At 41.1% G+C, this 24498-nt stretch overlaps 1 protein-coding gene across 3 annotated transcripts in view; it reads left to right on the forward strand.

Annotated features, from left to right (window-relative positions):
- SH3KBP1 (SH3 domain containing kinase binding protein 1) overlaps positions 1-24498 on the forward strand; it is a 313545-nt gene that overhangs the window by 59614 nt on the left and 229433 nt on the right. The window contains exon 1 of one of the 3 annotated variants that reach the window (XM_039852303.1): positions 17624-17780. The exons of the other annotated variants lie outside the window; for them this stretch is intronic. Within the exon in view, the coding sequence (XP_039708237.1) occupies positions 17730-17780 (51 nt within the window). The 5' untranslated portion in view covers positions 17624-17729. Of the gene's footprint in view, positions 1-17623; positions 17781-24498 lie in introns of those variants that run through there. 3 annotated transcript variants of the gene reach the window in all.

The raw sequence follows: 24498 nt of genomic DNA on the forward strand, positions 1-24498 counted from the left end.
AGATTAAAAGGATAGAAAAAGATATACTGTGCAAACATTAATGTTAGAAAGGCAGGAGTGGCTATATATAATATTAGATACAGTAGACTAAAGAGCAGAAACTACCTGAGACAAAGAACATTGCACAATGATAAAATCGTCATTCCACCAAGAAAACAGAGCAATCCTAAATATGTATGCACCCAACAACAGAGCTCCAAAATACATGAAACGAAATCTGATAGACTTGAAAGAGATACATCCACAATTATAATTAGGAACTTCAACATCACCCTTTCAACATTTGAAAGAACTATAATAGGATATTAGCAAGGATATAGAATATCTGAACAACATCATCAACCAGGCAGTTCTAATTTATGTTTATAGAACATTCCACCCACAAACAGAATAAAACACATCCTTTTCAATTACCCATGAAATATTTACCAAGTAGACCATACCCTGGGTCATAAAACTAATCTCAATATATTTAAAGGAATGGAAATAATATAGGGTATGTTCTCTCACCATAATGTGATTAAACTGGAATTCAATAACAGAAAGATAACGAGAAAATCTCCAAATACTTGGGAATTAAATAACACACTTCTGAATAATTCTATGGATCAAAGAGGAAGTCTCAAAGGAAATTAAAAAAAATACATCAAACCGAATGAAAATGAACATACAACATATTAAATTTTGGGGGACACAGCTAAAGCTCCGCCAAGAGGAAAATTTGTTGAAGTAAAGGTTTACATCAGAATGGAAGAAAGGTCTCAAGTCGATAATCTAAGCTCCACCTCGAGAAACTAGAAAAAGTAAAGAGAAATAACCAAAAAACCAAAGGAAGCAGAAGAAAGGAAATAACGAAGATAAGAGCAGGAATCATCGAAGTTGAAAACAGAAAAACAACAGGGAAAATCAATGATAAAGCTGGCTCTTTAAAAAGATCAATAAAATGGATAAACCGTTAGGAAGGCCGACAAAGATGAAGAAGAAGACACAAATTCCAAAATTAGGAATAAAACAGGGACTATCACTACAAGTCCTGCAGCTATTAAAAGGATATTAAGAGAATGCTGCAAAGAATTCTACACACATACGTTTAACAATTTAAATGAAATGGACCAATTCCTTGAAAACCACAAACTACTAAAACTCACCCAAGACGAAATAGATAATCTCATTTTCCTATGACTATTAAGGAAATCGAATTCATAATTTAAAAGCTTCCAAAAAAAGAAATCTCTAAGCCTAGAGTGTTTCACTGGAGATTTCCACCAAACATTTAAAGAATTAGCACCAATTCTACAGAAATCTCTTGCAGAAAATAGGAGGGAATGCCTCCTAAATCATTTTATGAGGCTAGCATTACATGGATGCCAAAACCAGACAGACAGTACAAAAAAAAAAAAAAAAAAACCCCTATAGACCAGTATCCCTCAAGAGCATAGATACAGAAATCCTCAGCAAAGTAATAGCAAAACAAATCTAGCAACATATAAAAAGTCATGTACCATGTACACTTGTTTATTCTCAGTATGAAGGAAATCTGTTAACATAACCCACTATATCAACAGGCTATGGGAGAAAGAATAGTCACAGAATCATATCAATTGATGCAGAAAAAAACACGTGACAAAATTCAACAGCCATTTATGACAATAACTCTCAGTAAAGTAGGAATAAAGGGGAATTTCCCCAGCTTCATAAGGAGCATCTACAAAAAACCTACAGTTAACATATTAAATGGTGAAGATCTGAATGCTTTCCTCCTGAGAATGGGAACAAGGCAAGGATATCTGCTCTCACCAGTCTTAACATAGCACTAGAAATCCTAGTCAATACAATGTTGAGAAAAAAAATACAAGGCATATGAATTGGAAAGGAAAAATAAAACTGTCCCTTTTTGGAGATGACATGATTCTCTACATTGAAAATCTCAAGAATCTACAAAATAACACTGGAACTAATAAGTGAGTATGCTCAACTGATATCCCCAACAAATATGCCCCACTGATTTTTGACAAAAGGGCACAAGCAATTTAGTGGAGGAAGTATATAGCCTTTTCAACAAATGGTGCTGGAGCAAGTGAACATCCATAGGCCAAAACAAAAACAAAAACAAAAACAAAAACAAAAACAAAAAACAAAACCTCGGCATAAACCTTTTACCTTATAAACATTATCTCAAAATGGATCATGGATTTAAGTGTAAAACATAAAACTATAAAAGTTTTAGAGTTAAACAGAAGGAAATCTTTAGGGTGTAGGCCTAGGTGAAGAGTTCTTAGATATCACACCAAAAGAACATTAAAGAAAAAATTGATTGATTAGACTTCTTCAGAATTAAAAACTTTGGCTCTGTGAAAAACCCTGTGAGGAGGATGAAAAGAGAAGTTACAGACTGGGAAAATATTTGCTAAACACATGTCTGACAAAGAACTTGTATTTAGAATGTATGAAGAACTCTCAAAATACAATAGTGAGAAGCCGAAAAATCAAATTAAAAATAGGTAAAAGACATGAACAGAAATTTCACCAAAGAGGATAAACGGATGGAAAATAAGCATATGAAAAGATATTCCACATCATTAGCTATTAGAGAAATGCAAATTAAAGCCAGAATGAGATAGTACCATGTATCATCTATTAAAGTGGGCATTGGAATGGCTAAAGAAAAGTACTGATAACACCAAATGCTGGCGAGGATGTAGAGAAACTGATTCTCTTGTGCATTGCTGGTGGGAATGTAAAGTGGTTCAGCCACTCTGCAAAATATTAGCAGTTTCTTTAAAGCTCATTATGCATTTGCCATATGACCCCACAATTGTACTCTTGGACATTCATCCTAGAGAAGTAAAAATGTGTATCCACATAAAATTGTGTACAGGAATGTTAATAGCAGCTTTATTTGTAATAGCTCAAAATTAGAAACAACCTAAATGTCTTTCGGTAGGTGAATGGTTACACACACTCTGGTCCATCCATACAATGAAATACTACTCAGCAATAACAAGGAATAAATACAAGGAACAACTTGGATGGATCCCAAGGTCATTGTGCTTTATGAATAAAACCAGTTTCAAATGTTATATACTGTATGATTCCATTTATGCTACCAAAAATGAAAAGCAGTAGAAAAGCTGGAAGCATTACAGATGCATTGCCGGGCGGACAGCAGAGGAAAAGAGCAGACTTGGGTGTGGTTTGGCAAGAGCAGCACAAAAGAAGAGTTCTTTTTGTGGAAGTATGCAAATGCCCTGCAGCCTTCGACTTTGATTCTGGTTGCGTGTTGCTGCGCGTACCGCATTGGATCAAACGTATGTGTTACAATACTATACGTCAGCCACGCCTACAGCCGCCACACAAACAGTGGTATATAGAGAAATTGATGAGGTCTGAATAAAATCTGTAGTGTAGCTGTCAGTATTGTACCAATGTTCACTTTCTTTTGTTTTATATTATATGTCAGAAGTCTCATATAAGATATCATCACTGAGGAAGCTAGGTGAAAGGTTCACGGAGACCTTCATCCACTGTTTTTGTGTTCCCATGAGTATATAATTATTTTCAAAATAAAAAAGTAAAAAAAAAAAAAAAAAGAATGTCATTGATTTCAACCTTGGTTGCACGTGAGTATCACCTGGGGAGCTTTAAAATATTCTGATGTACAGTCTGTACATCTATATCTCTGGTCATGGGTCCCAGCACTGGTTTGTCTAAGGATTCCTGATTCTTGTTATTGTTTTTCATTACATTAAAAAAGCCACTTTCCCATCTACCACAGTTTTCTATCCTGTCCTGGATGTTCCGGTCATCTCTCTGCATGGTCAGATTCTGTCATTGTGTTGTGATGTTCACGGATGGAATTTACAGAAGTCTCATCTCCTGCTCTGAGAGAGTATAAGGAGGCATTACTGTTTGGCCTGTATCTGGTTGGCCTAGGGACTGGTAGAGCCAATGATAGAAGCAGAATGGGAGGAGAGAAGAGCGAAAGAAAGGAGAAGTGGGGGGAGGGGGGTGGGCAAGAGAAGGTACAGTTCTGGGAGACTATGCTGATGAAAGGGCCTGGATGCAGGACCCAGCCCTGGGCCTAGTCTGGGCATACTCCTCCCAGGTCTGCTCTGACGCCCCTATTGCTTCTGCCTCACACTGAGGCTACACTGGTGGTCTTGAAATGCAAATCTGCTCATACCCCCTTTTCATGTGCCCACATACTCTTAAAATCCTTCCTGAGCCTTCCCTTCTTTTTAGGATAGAGGCTAAACTCTTGAATGTGATCAGGGTCCTATGTGTTGTGACCCCTGCCTTTCCTTCCAGCCTCATTGCCCACTTCATATCCTTGCACCCCATTAATACCTTCTTAGCCCCAGAACTCAGCTCATGCTTTTCCAGGGAAACCTTCTTTGACCTCCTGACTCGTACAAATACTTATTTTCTACAAGCCTTTGTAGCGCCATATTTCTCTCCTCAGTAGCACTTGTTACTCTTGGGATTTTCAGTCTGTTTTTGTGGCTATTTGACGAATGGCTTTTTTCGCTATTGGACTCAAGTTCCAAGGCCTCTGTGCAGCATTGTGTCCTCGGTGCCTGGTGCACAGCAGTGCTTATCCATATTTGTTGAATGAGTGACTCTCTTTGTTGCTTGTTTCTCTGCACTTGTGCTTATTTGACACCACTGGGAACTTAGCTCTTAATCTTTGGATGATGGTGGCAATGGCCTCTTAAATAGCCCATGGTCTTAGGTTTTGAGTTTTAGAAGCAGTATGGCTTGAGGATTTCCAAAGGAACTAATCCTCCTGGCCCCTAGCAAATGCGCCTGGGACAGGTTCAGTGGAGGAGCTAGCAGTCAAATTGAAGATGATGTGCTGAACAGTGGTTGCAGGATTCCATGTTTAGTTGCTGGTTATATGCTTTGATTTTCTTTTGACCAGGGGAGACTTCATTGCCTTCTGATAAGACACTATATAACCTTAAAATTTGGGGCTATAATAATGTATGCAGCAATATGGAAAATAGGTATGCTATAAGAGAGGAAAAAGCAGTCTTAAGTAATTATATATGCAGCATGGTATACAAACTACCAAATCTTGTGTATAGGAGGAAAAATGCTAAAATGCTAAAATGTTAATAGTGGGTTTTTTGTTTATTTCTGAGATTTAAAAAAGTCCATTTAAAATTGAAAATTATTTTGATCTGATTTATTTACTTTTCCTCAGGAATCGAGGTACATTCATCCTTCAACTGCTTGTGACTGAAGTATTCCTTAGGTGTATGTCACTTTTTCTAAGTTGTTGTTTTTTAAATCCCTCTTGTCTTCCAAGTGAATAGGAGGTTAATGAAACTACCCAATGAGTTGGGGGAATTGATTTCTTGCTATGTAATTTGGTTTGAATTTTATCAGGTTTATAGATATCTGAGTGTGTAATGATATTGCATCTTTGTTTTATCACAAATTGTTGATGTAGAGCATTGGTTTTGGAGTCACAGCTAAACTCTGCCACCTTGGGCAAGTAAATTACGCTCTCTGAGTTCCATTCATTCATTCATCAAATGTTTATTGAGTGTGTACAGTGTTCTAGACATTAGGGAAGACATTGGTGAACAAATCAGACAAAAATCCCTGCTCTCATAGAAATTACATCCTAGAGGGGTAGATGGACAGTAAACCATAATAAGTAAGTTAGATACTATGTTGGTGGGAGAAAAAAGCACGGGACGGGGGATAGGAATGTTGGGGTGGGGTTGCAATTTATGATAGGGAAGCCAGCAAAGGCCTCACTGAAAAGGTGACCTTTAGTCAAGACTTGAGGAAGTGAGGAAGGGAGTCCTGTGGGGATCTTCCAGGAAGAGTCTTTCAGGCAGAGGCAACAACGCATGCAAAGGCCCTGAGCAGGGAAAGTCCCTGGTGTGTTGGAGGAACAACAGAGACCAGTGTGCTGGAGGGGGAGATCCAGGGGAGAGCAGCAGGAGATGAGCTTAGAGGTCACGGGGCCCCAGGTTGGGGAGGGCCACTGTAAGACTCGGGACTCTGAGTGAGGTGGGAAGTAATCAGAGGAGCTCCGAGCAGTGGAGGGATGTGACTGGGGATGCTCCAGCTGGTTCCTTCTGGCTACCTTGTTAAGAACAGACCACAAGGGGCAAGAATGGAAGTAGAGCAGCTCAGAGGCCAATGCAGAAATCCAAGGACAACCAGAGGGGTGGCAGTGGGAGCAAGAAGTGGTCAGATTCTGGATATTTCTGAAGGTAGCACCACCCAGATTTGCTGTTAGGATTGGATGTGTGGTGAGAGAGAGGGAGGGATGACCCTAAGGTTTTTATACTGAGCATTGGGAAGCTCGTTAAGGATGTGGGCTGGAGTTCAGGAGCCAGGCCCAGGCCAGAGATGGGAATCTGGGAGTCTTTCATAGCCCAGACTAGATGAGGTCACCTGGTGGGCGGGATTGTGGCCAGAGGAGAGATGAGCCCTGGGCACCCCAGCATTGAGACTGACAGGAATGGGCAGGGGGGAAGAAAAGAGCCAGGCAAGTGAATGTTCTAGAAGACGGGGGAAGAAAGTGCTTTGAGGGAGGGAGGTGAGTGGGAGAGTGACCACCTAGGTCCACACCCCTCCCCGACATGGCTCCCAGCATGGGGCAGCTGTGCAGCCTCTGAAGGTCCTCCCCTCTCTGAAGTAGCTTCTTCACGTGTGAAAGGAGACAATACTAATAACCTGGTAGAGTTTTGTAAGGGCTGGTTACTTGATCGTGTTCCAGATACTGGGAAGCTCTAGGAACACAAGGATGAATAAATAATAATGTATGTTGAGTTCAGCTACACATTATTATTAATAATGATGAGCACCTGGTCTAAGGGGAGCTCATACTAGGGGCATTTTTGTCTCCTTTACAGAATTAGTCCAAGTATCGGCATATAAACGGAAATTGCTATTTTTAACCAAAAAATGTAACACTCTTTTATTATGTTCATGTATTTAAGTTCAGAATATCTCTAAGGTTTTTTTAAAAAACACAATTAGTATTATTAGAGCTCTTAAACCACTGTAAGAATTAGAACTTAAAAAATTAGGATCGCACTCCTCCAAGTGTACACATTCTTCAGACTGATAAATTTTGACTTGGAAAAAAAAAAAAAAGTCAGCATCTCCAAAAACAGGAAGAACATTCCAATTTTATACCACAGAGTAAATCTGATGCATCACATGAAATCTTTATTTGAGGAAGCCTTAAGGAATGTGTGCCATCTTCCTACATTTATTAAAGAATGTGAAATAAAATAAATGGTAGTTCTTTGAAATAAAAATTCCAAAGTAATTTTTGGAATAAAAGTTTGTGCACAATTTGCATGATAACTAAACTTTAAATTTTTAGATTTTCACCTCATCTATTCAACTTTTACTTGGTGTTGACCTTTTTAAAATAATAGTTTCATTCAAAGCACCGTTAGTTGTTTTTTTAGGGTAAAGGTGGAGACATGTGTACAAACATCTGTAGCATGGATACTATTGAAAAATCCGTCTCTCCCCTTCCCCATATCACATACACTGTGTGCCAGAAGAAAGCCTGTTGTGCTTTTATCTTTCTACCAAGTAATTTTAACCTTTTTTTGCTGTGGCCTGTGACCCCGATCAGGTCAGTTGCATTCAGCACATCTTTCCTGAGGCCTGTGTCCAGCTCCGGGAGTGCTGGGTCGCAGCTGCAGACCCAGGCCTACCTTCTGGGACTCAGTAGGCCTTGGACTGGGAGCAGTAGTGCCCAATGATCTTAGAAGCTTGAGTCTAAGTTTGTGAGCTCTGAGGCCTTGGAGAAGTTATTTAATCCCTTTTAGTATCCATTTATTTGTTCCCTTTAAGTATCCATTTATTTGTTCCAATGAAAAATGGGAACAGTAACATTGCTCTTTGCTGCCCTACTTGGGAAGATACCGGAGATCACGTGTGTAGGGCAACTCAGAGTAGTGGATACATTTACTCAGTCCACAAATAGCAGCTATTTCTATAAGTATTAAGCCACTCTGAAGGACCGGAAAAGTACAGAGACGGTGTTTGTCAGTTGGATGCCGTGGCCAGTGGGCACTGAGAAGGAGGTAGGAGTATGGAGGTTTATTTGTGGAGGGGGGATGACACTCAAGGGAAATGAAAGGGCTGGGGTGGGGCAGGGAGAGCTTCAAGCTGTGGTGCCCTGGTCCTAGCCAGACTATCCGACAGAACTGGGCAGATGGACAGGGGCTAGCACCCTGCTTCGCCCACCCCCCAAGTCGATGACTGCCCAGGAGGAGGGTGAGGTTGGCTAGAAAGCAAGCCAAGGCACATCCTGAAAGCACAAGTTCTGTCTTGAAAGATGTGACATGTGGCCAGCATGCCTCAAGGGCTGCCCAGGAGGCATTTTGTTTCACTTAGGTTTCTTGACTCACAAAGGGATTTGAAATAACTGTGTCCCCTGTACCCTGCGCTCAGGGGTAAATTTCATTATCTTTCTGCCACTGAGGAAGATTAGACAAGAAAGTCTGAAGGGAAATTCAGGGAGAGTGAAGGTAGAATGTGAATGTGTCTTTAATGTGTGGTCACAGCACTCATTAACTCAGAAGCCCCCCCACCTCCCTACACACACATCGATTTTTGGAATGAGGTACCTGAAGGCAGCCCATTTTAGCTCTTTACTGCCTGTTTTGCTTGTCACAGAGGAAGGAGTGTTTCATTTGTTGTCATACTTCCTCTGGGACCACCAGATTTTTCTCAAGAAAACCAACAAAGAGATGATATCCTGTGTCTGGGAGTCTGTGTGAAAAACAAAGTGGGCTTGCCTGCGTTTGTAAGCCAAGAGGTTGTCCAAGCCAAACCACATCCTGCCTAGGTTTTCTTGAGGCAGGTGGTCCCAAATGGAGGCCCAGAGAGAGGAGCCCTGCAACCCACGCTCTCCTGAAGGGCCAGGGGCAGAGATGGCAGAGGGGTGCTCCGTGGCTGTGCGCAGTTCCCAGGTGATATGGCGCCACCCTCTTACACTGGAACCTTTTTCTTCTAAACTTACTGGTGACCATGAAGCTCTCAGGAATGTAGTTTTCCTGGCTGGAAAACAAGGCCAGAGTCGAGATCTGAGATAGCTAGTATCAGTACAGTGGGTGCCAGGTTAAAAACTAAAAAGGGACTTTAGTGCACATTATGGAAGAAAAAGTAAATTAAAATTGTGTTTAAAATATTTATTGTAGATGTACATTTTAGTCACGATTATAATGAACTATATATTGGCTTTGGTTTAAGTGTTAAAGTGAGAATATATTCTTATATTCTATGTGTGTTTGGACAGTATCTCGCCTGCAATGTGATGTTACCTGCTGAAGCCTTTGGTCATGGGGTTTACTTTCTGACCACATACTATTTATAATAAAGAAACAACACCCAAATCAATAGGTTGACAGATTATGGGCAAAAGCTACATTGCAACTATTTAAATTCATAATTATCAAGTTATAACTGCTAAAGTTGTAGTCACACCGTAGTATTGAGGCCTTCATGGGCACAAATAGAGAAGGAATCAGGTTTATGGCTATTATTTTGTAACTACAGTTTAACAGCTTGGCTTATATTCACAATTCAGTCTTTCACTGTTTTCCTCAGCTGCAAAATCATGAGTGTGTGCACAACTTTTTTCTCTTCAAATCTTGAAACTGGAATAATTGCCAACCTGACTGTAAAAAAAAATACCATCTGCCATGTGAAAGTAGTTTTAGCTATTCTGTGTTAACTGGGTAATTATGACATTAGGCTCTGGTGGCACATGATAGGAACTTTGAAACATATTTGAATATGGAGGATGTCAAGTTTGTGTGGTTTCAAATGTTGAGAAATTCTTTCTTTGTTCTTATTGATTTTTTTTTCAAGAAACACTATTATTTGGTTCAAACTGTCACATGACAGATGATCCCTTCAGTACATATAATCCATGCAATTATAGTGCAACCTTCTCTTGTCGGTGGTGGCTAAAAATCCATATACCTTCTTTTTAGCCTCTGATATTTTTATTTGATTTAACTCATCCTTTTATTTTAAAACTTGAGTTTAAATGAGTTCCATTATCAGACATTTTAAGGTGACAATCAAGTCAAGGGTGCTGCCAACTTTAAGCTGAACACAGTCCCCTGTCCTCAAACTGGATATGAAATCTAATTTCAAGCCTGCTACAAATGCAGGCATGTAGCTGATTTATAAACAGCCTTTGTAACATCACAGCACAGTTGACAAGTAATGGGTCTCAGGCCGAGAGAAGTGTGTTATTTAGTTGTCTAGCTGGTCACCCTGATTGCAGTTCTACCTGGGGTGTATCTCACAGAGCCACACATGGTAATTAAAGCTACAGAATCATCATGGGTAGAGCCATCCTATTTTAGTCTTATTACAAACTTAAGCCTGTCTTCATTCATTATAATGAAAGCCAAATGAACTTTATCTACTTTACTAAACCCTATATCCTTTTATTCCTTTCAATTGGAATGTGCAAGTGAATATTAAAGCATAAAAACAATTAAAAGTCACTCTTTCTGCTAATGAACTTACCATAGAGCCATTCTTGACTTGTGGCATACATTTGCTGTTTCCAGACCGCTTGGTCACTCAGGCTTCTCTAAGCCCTGTAACCCATCGCTGTGTCTGTTGTGATGTCAGGGATTGGTAGGTTATTTATGTCTACCCATTTTTTTCCCAGAGTGGCAGGAATGGTCTTAAGTACAGAGAATGAGTGTGTTAAATATTCATCTGGTTTAATTGAATTTAATATACAATCCTTAAGATTAATTTGACGTTTTAGAGCCATTAATGGTTGTTTTTCATAGCATATAATTTATTTGCTATTATCTAAGATGGTGAATTATTTAAGGAAAAAGGGAATGTTCTTTTCATAAGATGGCTCTCACCAAGCTGCTGCTGCTGCTTTCATTTATATACGATCCCTGACTATATTAAATTAGAAATGTGGGTAGGAGGAGGGGCGGCAGTCTGAAGGTTTGAGATGTTAGGTTTCTAGGTGTTGCATGATACATTGCAGCCTGGGATCCAACACTTCCTGAATATCGGTGCCAGCATGAGTAACTTTGAATTTCCATGAGTATTAATGATAATGGTTGGGTATTAGTTTAAAGGACAGTGAATGAACGTGCAATATTGTGATATATTTTAATTTATAAACATGCACACTTTAAAATAAATTGTTCTTTTTTAGGAGAGACAAAGCAATCATCAGAACCAGACACAGATATGACACGGCTATTGCAACTATCAAACGATACACACATATACAAGCATACCTCATTTTGTGCTTTATTGCACTTCACAGATATTGCATTTTTTACAATCTGAAGGCAAGACCCTCCACCAGCAAAACGTTTACAACTCGCTTTATTGTGGCAGTCTGGCAGCGAACCCACAATATCTCCAAGGTATCCTGTATCACCTAGCTCAGTGCACTGAATGCCCTTTATGTACCAGATGCCATTTTAGTAATGGGTCTAGCAAGGTCTGTGCTCTTAGCATGTATTTTAACGGAGGAGAGAGAGCATAACTTCAGACAAGCAAAGAGATAATTATAGACAGTGAAACATGCAACGAAGAAACACTACAGGGGAAGAGGATAGGGTGACTGGTGGAGTGTGTGGGCTGTTTCAGCTGAAGTCATCAGAGAAGGCCTCTTGGGGGAGGAGACATTGTAGCTCCAGCCATGAATGATGAGGAGGCTCCTGCCATTACTAAGAGCCCTCTAAGCAGAGAACAGCAAATGCAAAGGCCTTGAGGCTTGAACAAGCTTGAATCCACTCAGTATAATATTCATGCTTTGATAGGTAACAGCGCTATGGGAATGTTCCTGATGAGAATGACCCTTGTAGCTGTGTCACTGTCAAGGCTAACCTATGGAGGAAGTAGTGGGTGGGTTCTCTCTTGCTCACATTCTTCTCTTTCTTTAAATACATGTAAGAATTTTTCCTCTCTCCCTATTTTTTGGGTGCAAGGAGAGTATCATTCATTTTTTGTGACTACTTCAGGACCTGGCACAGAGTAAAAAGGAACATGAATTTGCTGTTGTGAGTAGTGGCCCCATTATTTATCTAGTAAAACTATTACTCCTCTTTGTAATTGTAGAGAACGTACATTAACTCAGCTAATCTGCACCTCCACACCGCAGGTAATGATTATTGCTATATTACAGACGGGAAACCTAAAGTTCAGAGATGTTACCTGACTTGATGGAGATTGCAGATACATTAACTTGGTATTTGAACCCCAGTAGCCTGACTTTGCATGATTGCATTGTAAGAACTAACTGGAAGGATGGGTATTCTTAAAAAGTAGAGTTTCTGATAAAAGGGTAGAGTTTCATAAAGTCAAAACTTAACGAGAGTTGTTTAATTCTTACGGTAACTCAGTTTACATTAAAGCATTGGCTATTGAAACTGCCTGGGGAAATGGATTTAAGAAATATAAATTGAACATTGTATCATTTGTTCATTTGTCATGAGTGCTTAAAAACAGATGAAAATGGGTAATTTAAATAGTTTCAACATCCCAATTCCCTCTGCTGTCTTACTACTCCGTGTTATTATATAGTATTAATATTGTGAAAGCCATATTGTCTGGTACTTGTCTACCTAGAATGTTCTGGATATCAGCATTTGTGATCTTAATAACTGTTACATTATTAGTACCAGTAGACTGTTTTAGAGACTGTATTTTTCACGTCCTCAAATGCTTTTCATATTTTTTCTATAATAATAGCTATACCATAAATAAACCATATTAAGTACAGGATTGAAGAGGGAGAACTTCGAACTTTACATTGGATGAAGAGGGTAATTATATCCATTGGTTTCTGTTTTTTTTTTTTTTATTGCCATTAGAGGAAAGAAAAAAACTTTGGCACAAACACCTCTCTTGACGGACTAAAAAAGGTTGTTGGTGTTCCGTAATGAAACATTCGTTGAAGGAAATGCAGTCTGGGCGGAGTGTTCTCTAACCAATAGTAGTGATTGAGTACCTACTGTGTGCATAATTCTATTATCTGTACCATTCATAGTAAGACAGGCTGGGTGAGAAAAACAGCAAACTTATACAGCACTTTTCATGCACCAGAGACGTTAAGTAACTTGTTCAAGGGAGCACAGATAGTCAATGCCAGAGCTGGATTTGAGCTGGTGGGTGGTGGTTAAGCTCCAGAGTCTGCGCCCTCTCACTCCTAATTGTTCTATGGTACAGGATTATCTGGGTGGCCTTGGCTACGTTAAAACAACAGACTGTAGTTAGCATGCCGAGGTACCCAAATCTGTCAGGCTCTGAGAACCTGCTGGGAATCTTGGCTGAACTGGGTGTTATAACGGCTACTGCGCATTTTTAAGAATATGCAGCCACATTCATTTGGAGCCACGACTTCCTGTGAATACCTTACGATGTTATTTGAAGAAGGGAAATAAGCATATGAATTTTTAAAAAGTTTCTTGAAGTGTATTGATTTTTAAGAATGCATGCAATTAGTAGTTCTCATAAATTCCAAGAATTATTTATCCTGGCATGCTTTGGTTCCACGTATAAAGCCCTTTATTACTAAAAGATGTTGCAGGTTCTGCTGCTCTGACAATGTAGTAGCTTGAAACATGCGCAGTAATGCACGTGTTGATGCTGCCAGCACAAACGGAAAAACGTATTGCTTTAATTGAAAAAGCAGGCTGTGTCTAGTCTTTGACTCCCTTTACATTTGATCTGACTACTCGTAGTTTCTGGGAGGGTGGGAAGGGGAAGGGAAGGAGCGAGATTTGGCTCTGTGGTTTATCAGTAAGATCCTGAAAAATTTTGGAATGTGGATTCTGACAGTGACCTCCCACTGCTACTTCCCCCACTCGTGAAGGAGAAACAAACAAAACACAGCCTAGGAGATTCTGAAGCCAGATGATGGATGAGCTTCTCAAACTCTAATGTGCCATACATAGGCTCCCCAGGGATCATGTTAAAAATGCAGATTCAGGTTGGGGCTGGGGACTGGTGGGTGTGGGGAGGCTGAGATTCTGCAGTTCTAAGATGCTTCCATGTGGTGCTACTTTTAATAGCTTTTTTGACCCAGCAGGTTGTGTTGATCATACAAATCACGTGGGGGAGTTTGAAGGACTAGATTCCCAAACCGATTGGCTTAGAGTCACTGGGACTGAGGCCAGGCAGGTATTTTCTTTTAGGCACTTTTAGGGAAGCTACTAAAGTGCTTTGATAATAAATTTGCTAGCTTTGTTTTTTGGGGTGGGGAGGGGAGTAATGACAACTTTGAAAATTTCATCGTAGGGATCAGATTGAGATGTTTAAAGATAAACTTTCTGCCATCGCAAGAGCTTCCTGTTGACCCAGACTACATGAGAAATCTTAGCCACCTCTCTTAGCAGGGCACTGACCAGTTCTTTATGATTGCGTCCAGACTGGCTTAAATCAGAGAGCACGGAGAAAAGAGTACTTAATGGTTAGTTTCTTGACCTGCTCAGCATTAGCTAATGTCTGTGAAGGCTCCCGGAGTGTGTCCAGGGAAGCTGGTGCCCAAATATGGAAAGGAGGAGTCATGATTATGAGGTAGGAGTTGAAATTACCATTGTGAATATTTAAAGTATTATTTCAGTGCTTTCCTATGCTCCTGGCTTTGGGGTTCATTTCTGGAGGTGTTCGGAGAGCAGGGACAGCTAGGAAGATAGTTTGCTGATGTCCTTGTAATGAAGTACGAATTCTGTGGTGTTCCTTTCCCAGCATGACTTTTTCTTTCTTTTTAATAACTGAGACCCTAGCAACTGACTTTTTAAGATTTCTTAAATCTTCTTATTAATGTTTTCCCCTGAGGTCATGCAGGCAGATAATACACCAGGTGGAGACAATCTTCTTTGTTCCTTAAGCTATTGTGGCCCCTTTTTAATGTGTAGTTTTTCTTCAAAACCAACTATTTCCCATCCTTGTTGTATTTGTGACTTTCTGTACCCCAGCTCTTTACCTTGTCTAGGGGTTAAAAAAAAATAAGGGAAGCCCCATAATCAGAAGAAAAAAGGCTGGCTGTTCCCTCTCTTTTTTGAAGGTTATACAGTGAGAGAGGCATTGTGCATTGTGACCGTGACCTTCCGCATCAAGGAGGGTTCAAGTAGAGAAGAGCTTAGCGTGGTCGGGGATAAGTGATTTCTTACAGGGTTCTATTTACACATTTGTGGGTGCCTGTGTCCCTTGCCGAGCCTCTGTCCCTTGCTGAGTCGCTATAGGAAATTGGGTGTGGGCGAGAGCCAGGACACTGGGAACCTACCTCTGGCTCTCCCACCCCCAACCTCGATGACAAAAGTGACCTACAGGAGAAGCTGGCGTCCTTCCCAAAATGGATGAGACCACTGTATGTTCACTGAGTATGTATCATATCTGGAATGGCGCTCCAGTCCCTGGGTATAGCCTCATGGGAGAGACAGAGTTCCGAGACAGAGTTCCAACCCATTGTGTTGCATGCCCAGTATACTAAGGGGGCCCAAAGGGAAGGGACCTAAGAAACTGGGGCAGGATAGGAAGGAATAGATCAGGTGAAGAGGATGGCCCGAGTGACTCAGGAAGAGGGTGGAATATGAGCAGAGGCCTGGAGGGGGAACGGTTTGATGAGTATCTGGAAGTAAGCTTTGCCAGTGAGTAAGATGGGACGTGGGGGAAGTGAGGCCTGGAGCTGACACGGACTTTGTGTGCCTTTGTAAGGAATTTGGACTCTAGAGGTAATGGGAAGGAAGCATTGAAGGAAGTATTTTAGGCAGAGGTGTGCTGCTGTCAGATGTGGATGGAGGAAAATTTCGTTCAGACAGTGACTTCTCCTGAATGAGCATCTGCTCCCATGTAGTATTTTTTAAACAGCTTTATTGAAACTTAATTTGCATGCCATGAAACTCACCCATTTGAAGTGTCCCATTCAATGGTTTTTATTATATTTACAGAGTTGTGTAACCATCACCACAAAGTAATTTTCAAACATGTCCATCACCCCGGAGGAAACCTTGTGCTCATTTGCAGTCACTACCCATTTCCACATCCAGCCCTCGGCAACTACTCATCTTTGTAATTTCTCCTTTTCTTTAACATTAAGGGGAATGTTTTCTGAGTGTACTTACTTTAAGGAGTCGCTTTGCCAAGTTACAAACTCTTATTCTTAGCCCTCCAGCTACTCCTCAGCTCATTCCTGTCAGAAATGCTTTAGCTTGCACAGAACAGAAACCTGTCTGGAACTGGCTTAAACAGGGATGTTTGTTGTCCCACATAATTGAGAGGCCAGAGGTAGAGTGGACCCTGAGGGCAGAGTTATCAGCTGTTCAAGGTGACATCAGAGACCTGTGCTCTTGCTGTTTCTCTTCCACAGCGTCCTTCTGCAGTAGCTTCACCCAAGTGCTGGTGTCTCTGTGGTTGTCAGACAGTTGTTGGATGGCATCTGTTGGCAGTGGGGCCCTCTGCTTCCTTGTTCACAGCCGGTATGTAGCAGGAGTCCTTTCTTCCAGTCTGATTGGGTGAACTTAGTTCCTGGCCCTAAGCGGGGGATGGGTGGGCACCTGTGGCCAGTACTGGGCTCTGGTGAGGAAGGAGAAAGGGAACTGATCTGGCTAGGCTTGTGAGTAATAAAATAGTGCATGAGTGTTTTTGAGGCCGACTCTGGCTTTATGTCTCTGTGAAAAGTGTCATCAGTTCATATCTCAGCAGTTCAGGAGCTGTTATTGGTCAGGGAGTGCACTGAAGTTAACCTTTGGAAATTTTTAATAGTGTGGGCAGTAGTGGGGATGGCGGTAACATTAACATATGTGAGAGATAAATGACTTAAGTCACATTAGAAAAACCTGTTTGCTGTAGGATAGAAATGTTTAAATATACGACTAGCAGTAAATAATGGAAAATCACTCAGTTATTTGGTTAGCCCCTTGGAATCTCTCCCCAGGGGTGGGGGCGGGGGTGAATAAAATCCTGTCCCGGATATGTCAGTATTTGAGTTACTATATAAACTTGAAATTAACAGAAATGGACTTTTTTTCAAGTATAATTCATGCTCCACAAAGCCAAATAGACATTCTGCCAGTTATTTGGACTTTATTAAATTTTGTTTTATATATAGTGAAAAAATTTAGGTAGGCCTCTGCTTTGCAAAGTTATTTATTTGATTGTGAGCTGTATTTTCAAGTCTGTTTTGGAGTGAGGTTTGTCCTCATGTAAGTAATGAGCGTTTGCTGGTGCGGCTCTTAATGGTGAGAACGGATGTTGAAGAAAGCAAACACCATATGCCCTTTGTTTCCCGTGCATGTCCCCTCCTGGAGGCTGGGTGGAGTGTTTCAGCTGTCTCGAATAATCTCCATTTTGCTGTTACTGCAGACTTTGCGGTTCTCCAGTTCTTCAGTGTTACTTACAACTTCTTCCTAATTATTAAATGTCTCTTCCTACCCTCCCTCTCTCCTCAGTCATCATTTTCTCTCCATCAAAACCCTATGATGATATTCTTCCATATTATCATTCCCAATTCATTTCTTTCTGAATAATATCATCATTTTAAAAAAAAAAAAAAACCACCCAGTGCGAATGTGTAGTGGGAGGGGCAAGGCAGGCTGGGTATGGGACAGGATGCTTAGAATAATTCAGCTGCCAAGTGAATCAGAGGGACTTGGAGTTCTCTGCGAGCACGGACCACACTCCTGCCCGGAGTTTAGACACAGTCAGTCCCAAATCACCATTTTCTACCCCACAGAATGGAGCTTTCTACAGCCAAAGCCCCAAGTGCTGCAGATACGTCTGAGATTGTAAGTAGGCCGTACATCTGTTTGAATTGTTATTATGTCTGCATCTTTTGTAGCCTATTGTCTGACCACTTCATAGGTCAGGAGGGAGGTGTGATGGGGAATTTGGTCTTGGCTCAGTCCTTTCCAGATGGTGAGCAACACCGTTCTTCACTTGGACCCAGGTCTCAGTTTTCTTATTTGTGGTGGAAGGAAATTTCTTTCCCCAAGCCGTCTTCTGTGACAGAAGTGGCTTTTGGCTGAGTTTCTTTTGTACTGGCATCTATAAAGATTTTGAACAGCCCTGTCATCTGTCGTAATGGTTCTTCTCCTGACCACTATAGATGAGTTTTTTTTTTCCAGGAGACACTGCACACAGAACAGCTGCAGCCAGCCAACACCCCTTCCCCCACCTCAGGCAGCCTTTTGCTCAGTGACGTATCCTTGAAGGCGATCACGGGTTAGGAGCAGGTAACATTTCTGAGGCAGCTGGCTGATTTGGGAGTCTGAGATGAACCCAGGTGTGGAATCCAGCTTTCCTGCAGTGGGAAAGAATAAGTGGGGAAGAGATAAGAATGAGATGGGAGGTAGGATAGAAAATCATTAGATCAGGGTCCATTTGGAGCACTTTCCTGTTGCTAGATGCTAGCTGGTGGGCAAGACTCCAGTCCTCACACAGCTAACTATAGCCTTGGGCCACTAACAAAAATCTCTCGTAGTCTTACTTACCTCATCCTAAAATCGCAAACGTTGAACCTCGTGGAATTGCTGGATCATTTGAAGTAATGAATGTGAAAGTGCCTGGCAGATGGTAGCCTCTGGCTGAGTAATGTGTTTTTGCCCTTTTTACCCCTTAATGGGGTATTATACCATCAACGCAGGCAATGTGCTGGGCTCCGGAAAATGGCATCCACGTTGCTGTTCCTGGCTTGTTTCAGGGCAGCCTTCGTGGCCAACAAGTTCTCTTAGTGTCGTAGATTTGATCTTGAGGTCAGCCAGTTGGCCTTTCCCAAGTTGATAGCCCCAGGTTGCCCTTTCAGTCATGGACAGGTGACACCCCCACCCCAGAACAAGGAGGTCCCAAGGAGAAGGTATGAGTTGGTTATGCTTATGTCTCACCGACATGTTTGCATTAAAGATCGTGGGGCCTGGGGACCTAAGTCAGGAGGCTGTTATGAGTCCTAGAGAGGGAGTGATAATTCAGAAGAGCCATTTCTGGTTCAACTTTGAGTTTCTAAGTTACGAATACTTATATTCAGCCATGGCAAGGGAGGAGAAAAAGAAATCTTGAAGAATACTGCTCAGCAGCTCATCTGATTTCTGATTCAGAAGTAGGTGTAGGGCACTGCCATCATGACTTTCCGTCCGGTGTTTTAGTTAACCTGTTCGTGGATTTAGGCAACCATCATGTACATCATTCAATTCCCAATTGCTTTTCCACCATTATATGTGTTCGTTTGTTTAGGGGGTTTTTAGAGCCTGTCTTGTTCATTAGCTTTTGTATATGCTTTATATTTGCTGAGTTAGTTGCTAATAATAGTGTTCTCTTGTCAATCGCCAGTTCTCTCACCATTTTCCCCCATTGTATTCTTGTATTTCATCTCATATTTAGGCTAAAATTGCCTCTAGTTGGCAAGACTCCTCAATAACAGTATCCATGAGCTCTGACACAGTGCTATTTTTTATCACTGATTTTGGAGACATCGTATCATCTGTACACTTTGTTTTGTGTTTGATGATTTGAGTGCCTTTTATCATAGTCAACATCAAATTATATATCACAGTGTGTCAACTTCAATAGCTCTTCGTTGCTCTCCACTGAAGTCTACTTTCTTTCCTATGGCTATCTGTGCCTTGTATAGTCAGGCACTTGCCTACCTACCCAGCTTCTTTGTGGTCACCCTCCCACCTGGCCGCCAACTTCTACCACACCAGTGCCCCAGCTCCTGCCAAGTCCTTTCCTGCTGCTGGGCCCAGGCACTTGCTGCGCCCTTTCTTTGGCTTTTGCCTGACTGGCTTTCTCTGCTTTCGGGTGTTACTGGGAGAAGCCCTCCTGGGCCATCTTATTGAAAAGGCCTTCTTCCGTTTTAAGTTTTCTTTCTCCCTTCCTGTCACAGCACTGTATCTATTTCTCGCAGAGCACTTACATCACAGTCTGTAAATCCCTTGTCCCCTCATTGGTTTACTTAGCACTTGCTGTCTCCTCTGCTAGAATTTCAGCCCCATTATGGGCAGAGGCCTTGCCTTTCTTATTCCACTATATCTCCAGTACCTAACTCAGTTCTAGACACATAGTAGATGCTCGACAAATATTTGTTGAATGAATAAAGGCTTTAGATGATGAATATAGTGGATGACTTTTAAATAGTTTGTGACTGCAAGCTGATAAAGACAGTTCTATCTTTTCTGTACTGGTCCCTCCCTGCCCCATCTGCTTCCATCGCTGCGTTGGCACTTTAAGAGCAGTCTATAACCCCCAAGGCCCTGTTTCATTTTCCTGGCAAGCTTGTGGCTGGTGTGTGGAGTAATCCTCTGTTTTAAGTATCATTTTTGCGCTCAAAATGAAAACCACCTGTCTTCAAAGTGATTTGCTTAGAATAAATGCTCATTTCTTTATCAAGGCTTTCTTCCCCTTCTACTTTCCCCGCCTCTTTCCAAGAATAATGGGAAAACCCTTTTATTTTGGAAAGTGGTTTTCTCTCTGGTCAGAATCCAAAGCCAGATGATTTATCACCTAGTGAGCTGGGTGTTAGCTCTCCCCTGCCCTGCTGCTCTCAAATGTTAGTGGTTTGTTCTCCGGAGGCTTGAAGGGGTCACATGATGGGAGCTCAGCCTTGGCACTGCCCCTCTTTGTACATTTCCTTTAAATGTCCTTCCTACAGGTAAAGAGCCTGGCCCAGGGTCCCACATAAATGGCGGTAAGAGTAGGGACAGTGTCTAAGTAGTGCTCTGTGGTGGGCTGTTTGCCAGCTTATTGATACCTTACACCAACTCTGGGGAGTAGATAACATGACCCCACTTCAGAGATGGTGACATGAAGGCTCACAGAGGTTAGGGATTTTGTAACCAACCAGGATCAGCCAGGTCTCTCTTGCTTCCAAATCCATGTATTATTTGTCGTGTACTCAGTGTTTCTCAGGTTTTTCTTTTCTTTTCTTTTCTTTTTTACCATGTAAACAAAAAACCCAGAAAACAAAACAAAAAAATCTCCCCAAACTGGTAACTTAGTACACACATGTGTGACTGCAGTATGTTTCTTGAAACAGTGGTTGCCTTCACTGTGTTTGATATACTCTGACATTCTCCATTCCATTTAAAAAATACTGGTCAGCATATAGCGGAATTCTCTTCTTTTTTAAAGACTGAATAATATTCCATTGTATGGACATGCCACAGTTTCTTTATTCATTTGTCCATTAATGGGCATTTAGATTGTTACCATATCTTGGTTGCCAGGGGTTGGGTAGGAAGGGGAAATGGGGAGTTGCTGTTCAAGGGGTATAAAGTTTCAGTTATGCAGGATGAATACGTTCTAGAGATCTGCTGTACAACATCATCCTGTCATTAACAGTACTGTATTATACAGTTAAAAATTTGTTAAGATGGTACATCTCAAGTTAAGGGTTCTTACTACAATGATAAAAAGAAATGCTGGTGAGGACCTTTTAAATTGATTGTGCGGCTTACTAATTGGTGGCAACCCACAGTTGGAAAACAGTTTGAAAAACACTAGTGTAGGTGATATGTAAAACATGCTTACTTTACATAGAGGTTTACACCATGTAAGCTACCTTTAAAAATGTTTATGGAAGTATAACATACACATATAAATGCACATAAGAGTACAGCTTATTGAATGGTTGCATCCTGAGCATATTTGTATAACCAGCACCAGATCAAAACACACACCATTGATTTAAGCTTATTTGAATCAAGACAGGCATGGAGTACAACAGAAACTGATGTGCCTTTGATTTGTCCTGAATTATGCACATACCGTTTACTTGATAGAATCTCTCTTTGTAGAGGTCCATATCTTGTATTTTCACTGATGGGGCCTAACTGGTATTTTAGATCTAACAGTCTCTGAAGGAATGGAACAAGGCTTCCCTGAGGGCCATCAGAAATGGGTACAAAAGGCAGCTGAATGAGAAGCTGCCTGGTGTAATGTGACTGAGGAGGAGGTGGAAAGGGCAAGTCCCCACGGTTGGGTATGGAAACATTCAGGTGTGAGGATTTATGGTGAGAGTAATTGAGACCAATTTTACTGAAATGGGGGTGGGGTGGGAAAGGGAAGAGAATGTGTGATTAGAGTCCCAAGCCCCTAGAAGTCGCTGAACTTTTGTGTAAAATAAAGAACATCTACCTCTCACGGTATTGAATTTTAGAGAAAATTGTTTTCACATACTGACTCAAACCGCTTATTTCTTGGCAAAAGATAAAGTGCATCTCAATACAAAAGCAAGGTAGAAGAACTTTCATAATGTGTGAGTTCTGTAAGGCTGTCTAGGTAGACAGATAGTACACAATTTGTTATAATGGGATGTGTGAGAAAGGAAAGGGGGAAAATACTTTAACATGCTGTAAAGCATCACATGCTCTTAGGAAGTCTTATTAATTAATGCCTTCGTGAGACGCAGTGATAGCTAACTTTTAGTCAAACTGCAATAGCTTCCTTTAATCAGGGACTTTGGGATAATAATAAATTCTTCTTTCTTCGTTGATTGTAGAAGCTCTCATTCTTTGTCCTTTGTTTCGTGTGTGTGAAGGAGACTTTGAACTCTTGCACGTTTGGTGTTTCCTGATGTTCTTGACCTACAGTGTTCACTGTGGGTTTATGTTTAGTTCTGTATCTGTCGTGACTACCTAGGTGGAATAAAAGTCCTGGGACTGTAACAAACACACTGTGGAACAAGAAGAGGCACCCACTGGGGACAGTGTGGGTGTACCTGACTTAACATTCATTTCTCGGTGCCTGGCGTCGTGCTAGGGCACTAAGTATTTAATGAATGGAAGGAGAAAGGGAAAAAAATCATAGCTAGGATTTAATAGTGTGCTTTGTTTCTTTTATCTGATTTAGTCATCCCAACAAGCCTGTGAGGTGGGTACTGTTAATATCCTTATGCTTAGAGTGACCTTATATTCCCGTTTGCCAGGGCACAGTTGTGGTGTATGCTTTTTGTCCTGGCATTGATATCGATAGCACCGCCTTTCACTCTGAAATGTTCTGACCCAGATGATAAATGATTTCACTCTGAAAAGTTTTGGTTTGGATAGACAGATGAGGAAACAGGCACAGTGAAGCCATGTCACTTTGCACAGTCACCCGCTAATGAGAGGTAGTGCTGGCATTCTTTCCTAGGAGTCTGACTTCAGACCTTGTCATTTGACTGCTAAGTTCTGCTGCCTCACAATTTAGGCCAAGGACCACATGGTATAAAAACAGCCCTCTTTGGTTTTCAGTCCCAATATTTAGTAAAAATCACTGCTGTGATGTGTGACTCGGGGCAGTGGAGTGTGTTGGGTGAAGACCCATTGAAACTCTGCATGTGCTTCATAGTTAACCCTAGACAATTAATGTCCTAGAGCAATAATACTTTTCACATGTGTGTGGTGCTTTATAGTTTCCAAGACCCTTCCTCCTACATTATAGTGTTGAAACTTCTTGTCCAACCTGTGAGGTAGGCGGTGGTATCTCCATTTTACAAAGAAGGATGGGAGATCAGGATGATGTGGTCACCTGCCTGAGGTTTGAATGCCAGAAAAGCTGCTGAGCCAAGACTCAGCTCAGATTGGCTGCCTTCATCATCAGCACATTTTCCACTGTACCAGACGTGCCTCTCAGCCAGACATGCTCACACAGCTATTTGAGGGTGCTGTGTATAGGAGATTAGGAAGTCCTCTGAAGATTCATTATGCTAACACAGGGTTTCTGTGTTGGCATTTGGGACTGTTTAAGTCTATTGTGGGGGGACTGTGCATCATAGGATGTTTAACAGCGTCCTTGGCCTCTACCCACTAGATGCCAGTAGCACATACCTTCCATCTTTCCCCAGTTGTGACAACAAAAAATCTCCCCAGATAGTGCCAAATGTCCCCTGGGACACGGTTGTCCCTGGTTAGGAACCACTGGCCTAAATATAATAGCAGCATTTAAAAGAAGGAAAAAGACAACCTTGAAAATGTTAGACCTGTCATTTCTCCCTCATTTCTAAAGCATCAGAAAAGCTATCAAAAGACTCACAAAGTGGCAGAAAAGAGAACAAGCAACATATTTCACGTTGAATTCACTTTCATGGAATTGCATTAGGTCTCTCAAGGAAGGATAAGATAGGGAAAATTTTAAGTTAAAAATGACATAATTAAAAATGTTTTTTTTTTTTTGGTATAAAATTTAGAATAGATATCAGCTGAAATATATGAAATCTCCTGTAATCCTACTGCCTGGAGATATCCATAGTTCACATTGTGCTGTATCTCCTCGCCTTTTCTAACACACGTATAAATTTGTATATCATTTTCCAAATAGGGCCATGCCACCCATGCTGTTATAATCAGCTTTTTAAAGCTTAAACATGCCGCAAATATATTTTCATATCCACAATATAGAGCTACAAAGTCTTTAATTGCTGCGTACTATTTCATTGTATGATTACAGTATAATTTATTCACTCGGTCTCCAGTTGTGTATATTTGTTCGATTTCTAATTTCGTGCTTGCTGTTATATGCAAAACTCGATGA

The sequence above is a fragment of the Pteropus medius genome, unplaced genomic scaffold, assembly GCF_902729225.1.
Source record: "Pteropus medius unplaced genomic scaffold, Ma_sr-lr_union100, whole genome shotgun sequence".
Classification (NCBI taxonomy): domain Eukaryota; kingdom Metazoa; phylum Chordata; class Mammalia; order Chiroptera; family Pteropodidae; genus Pteropus; species Pteropus medius.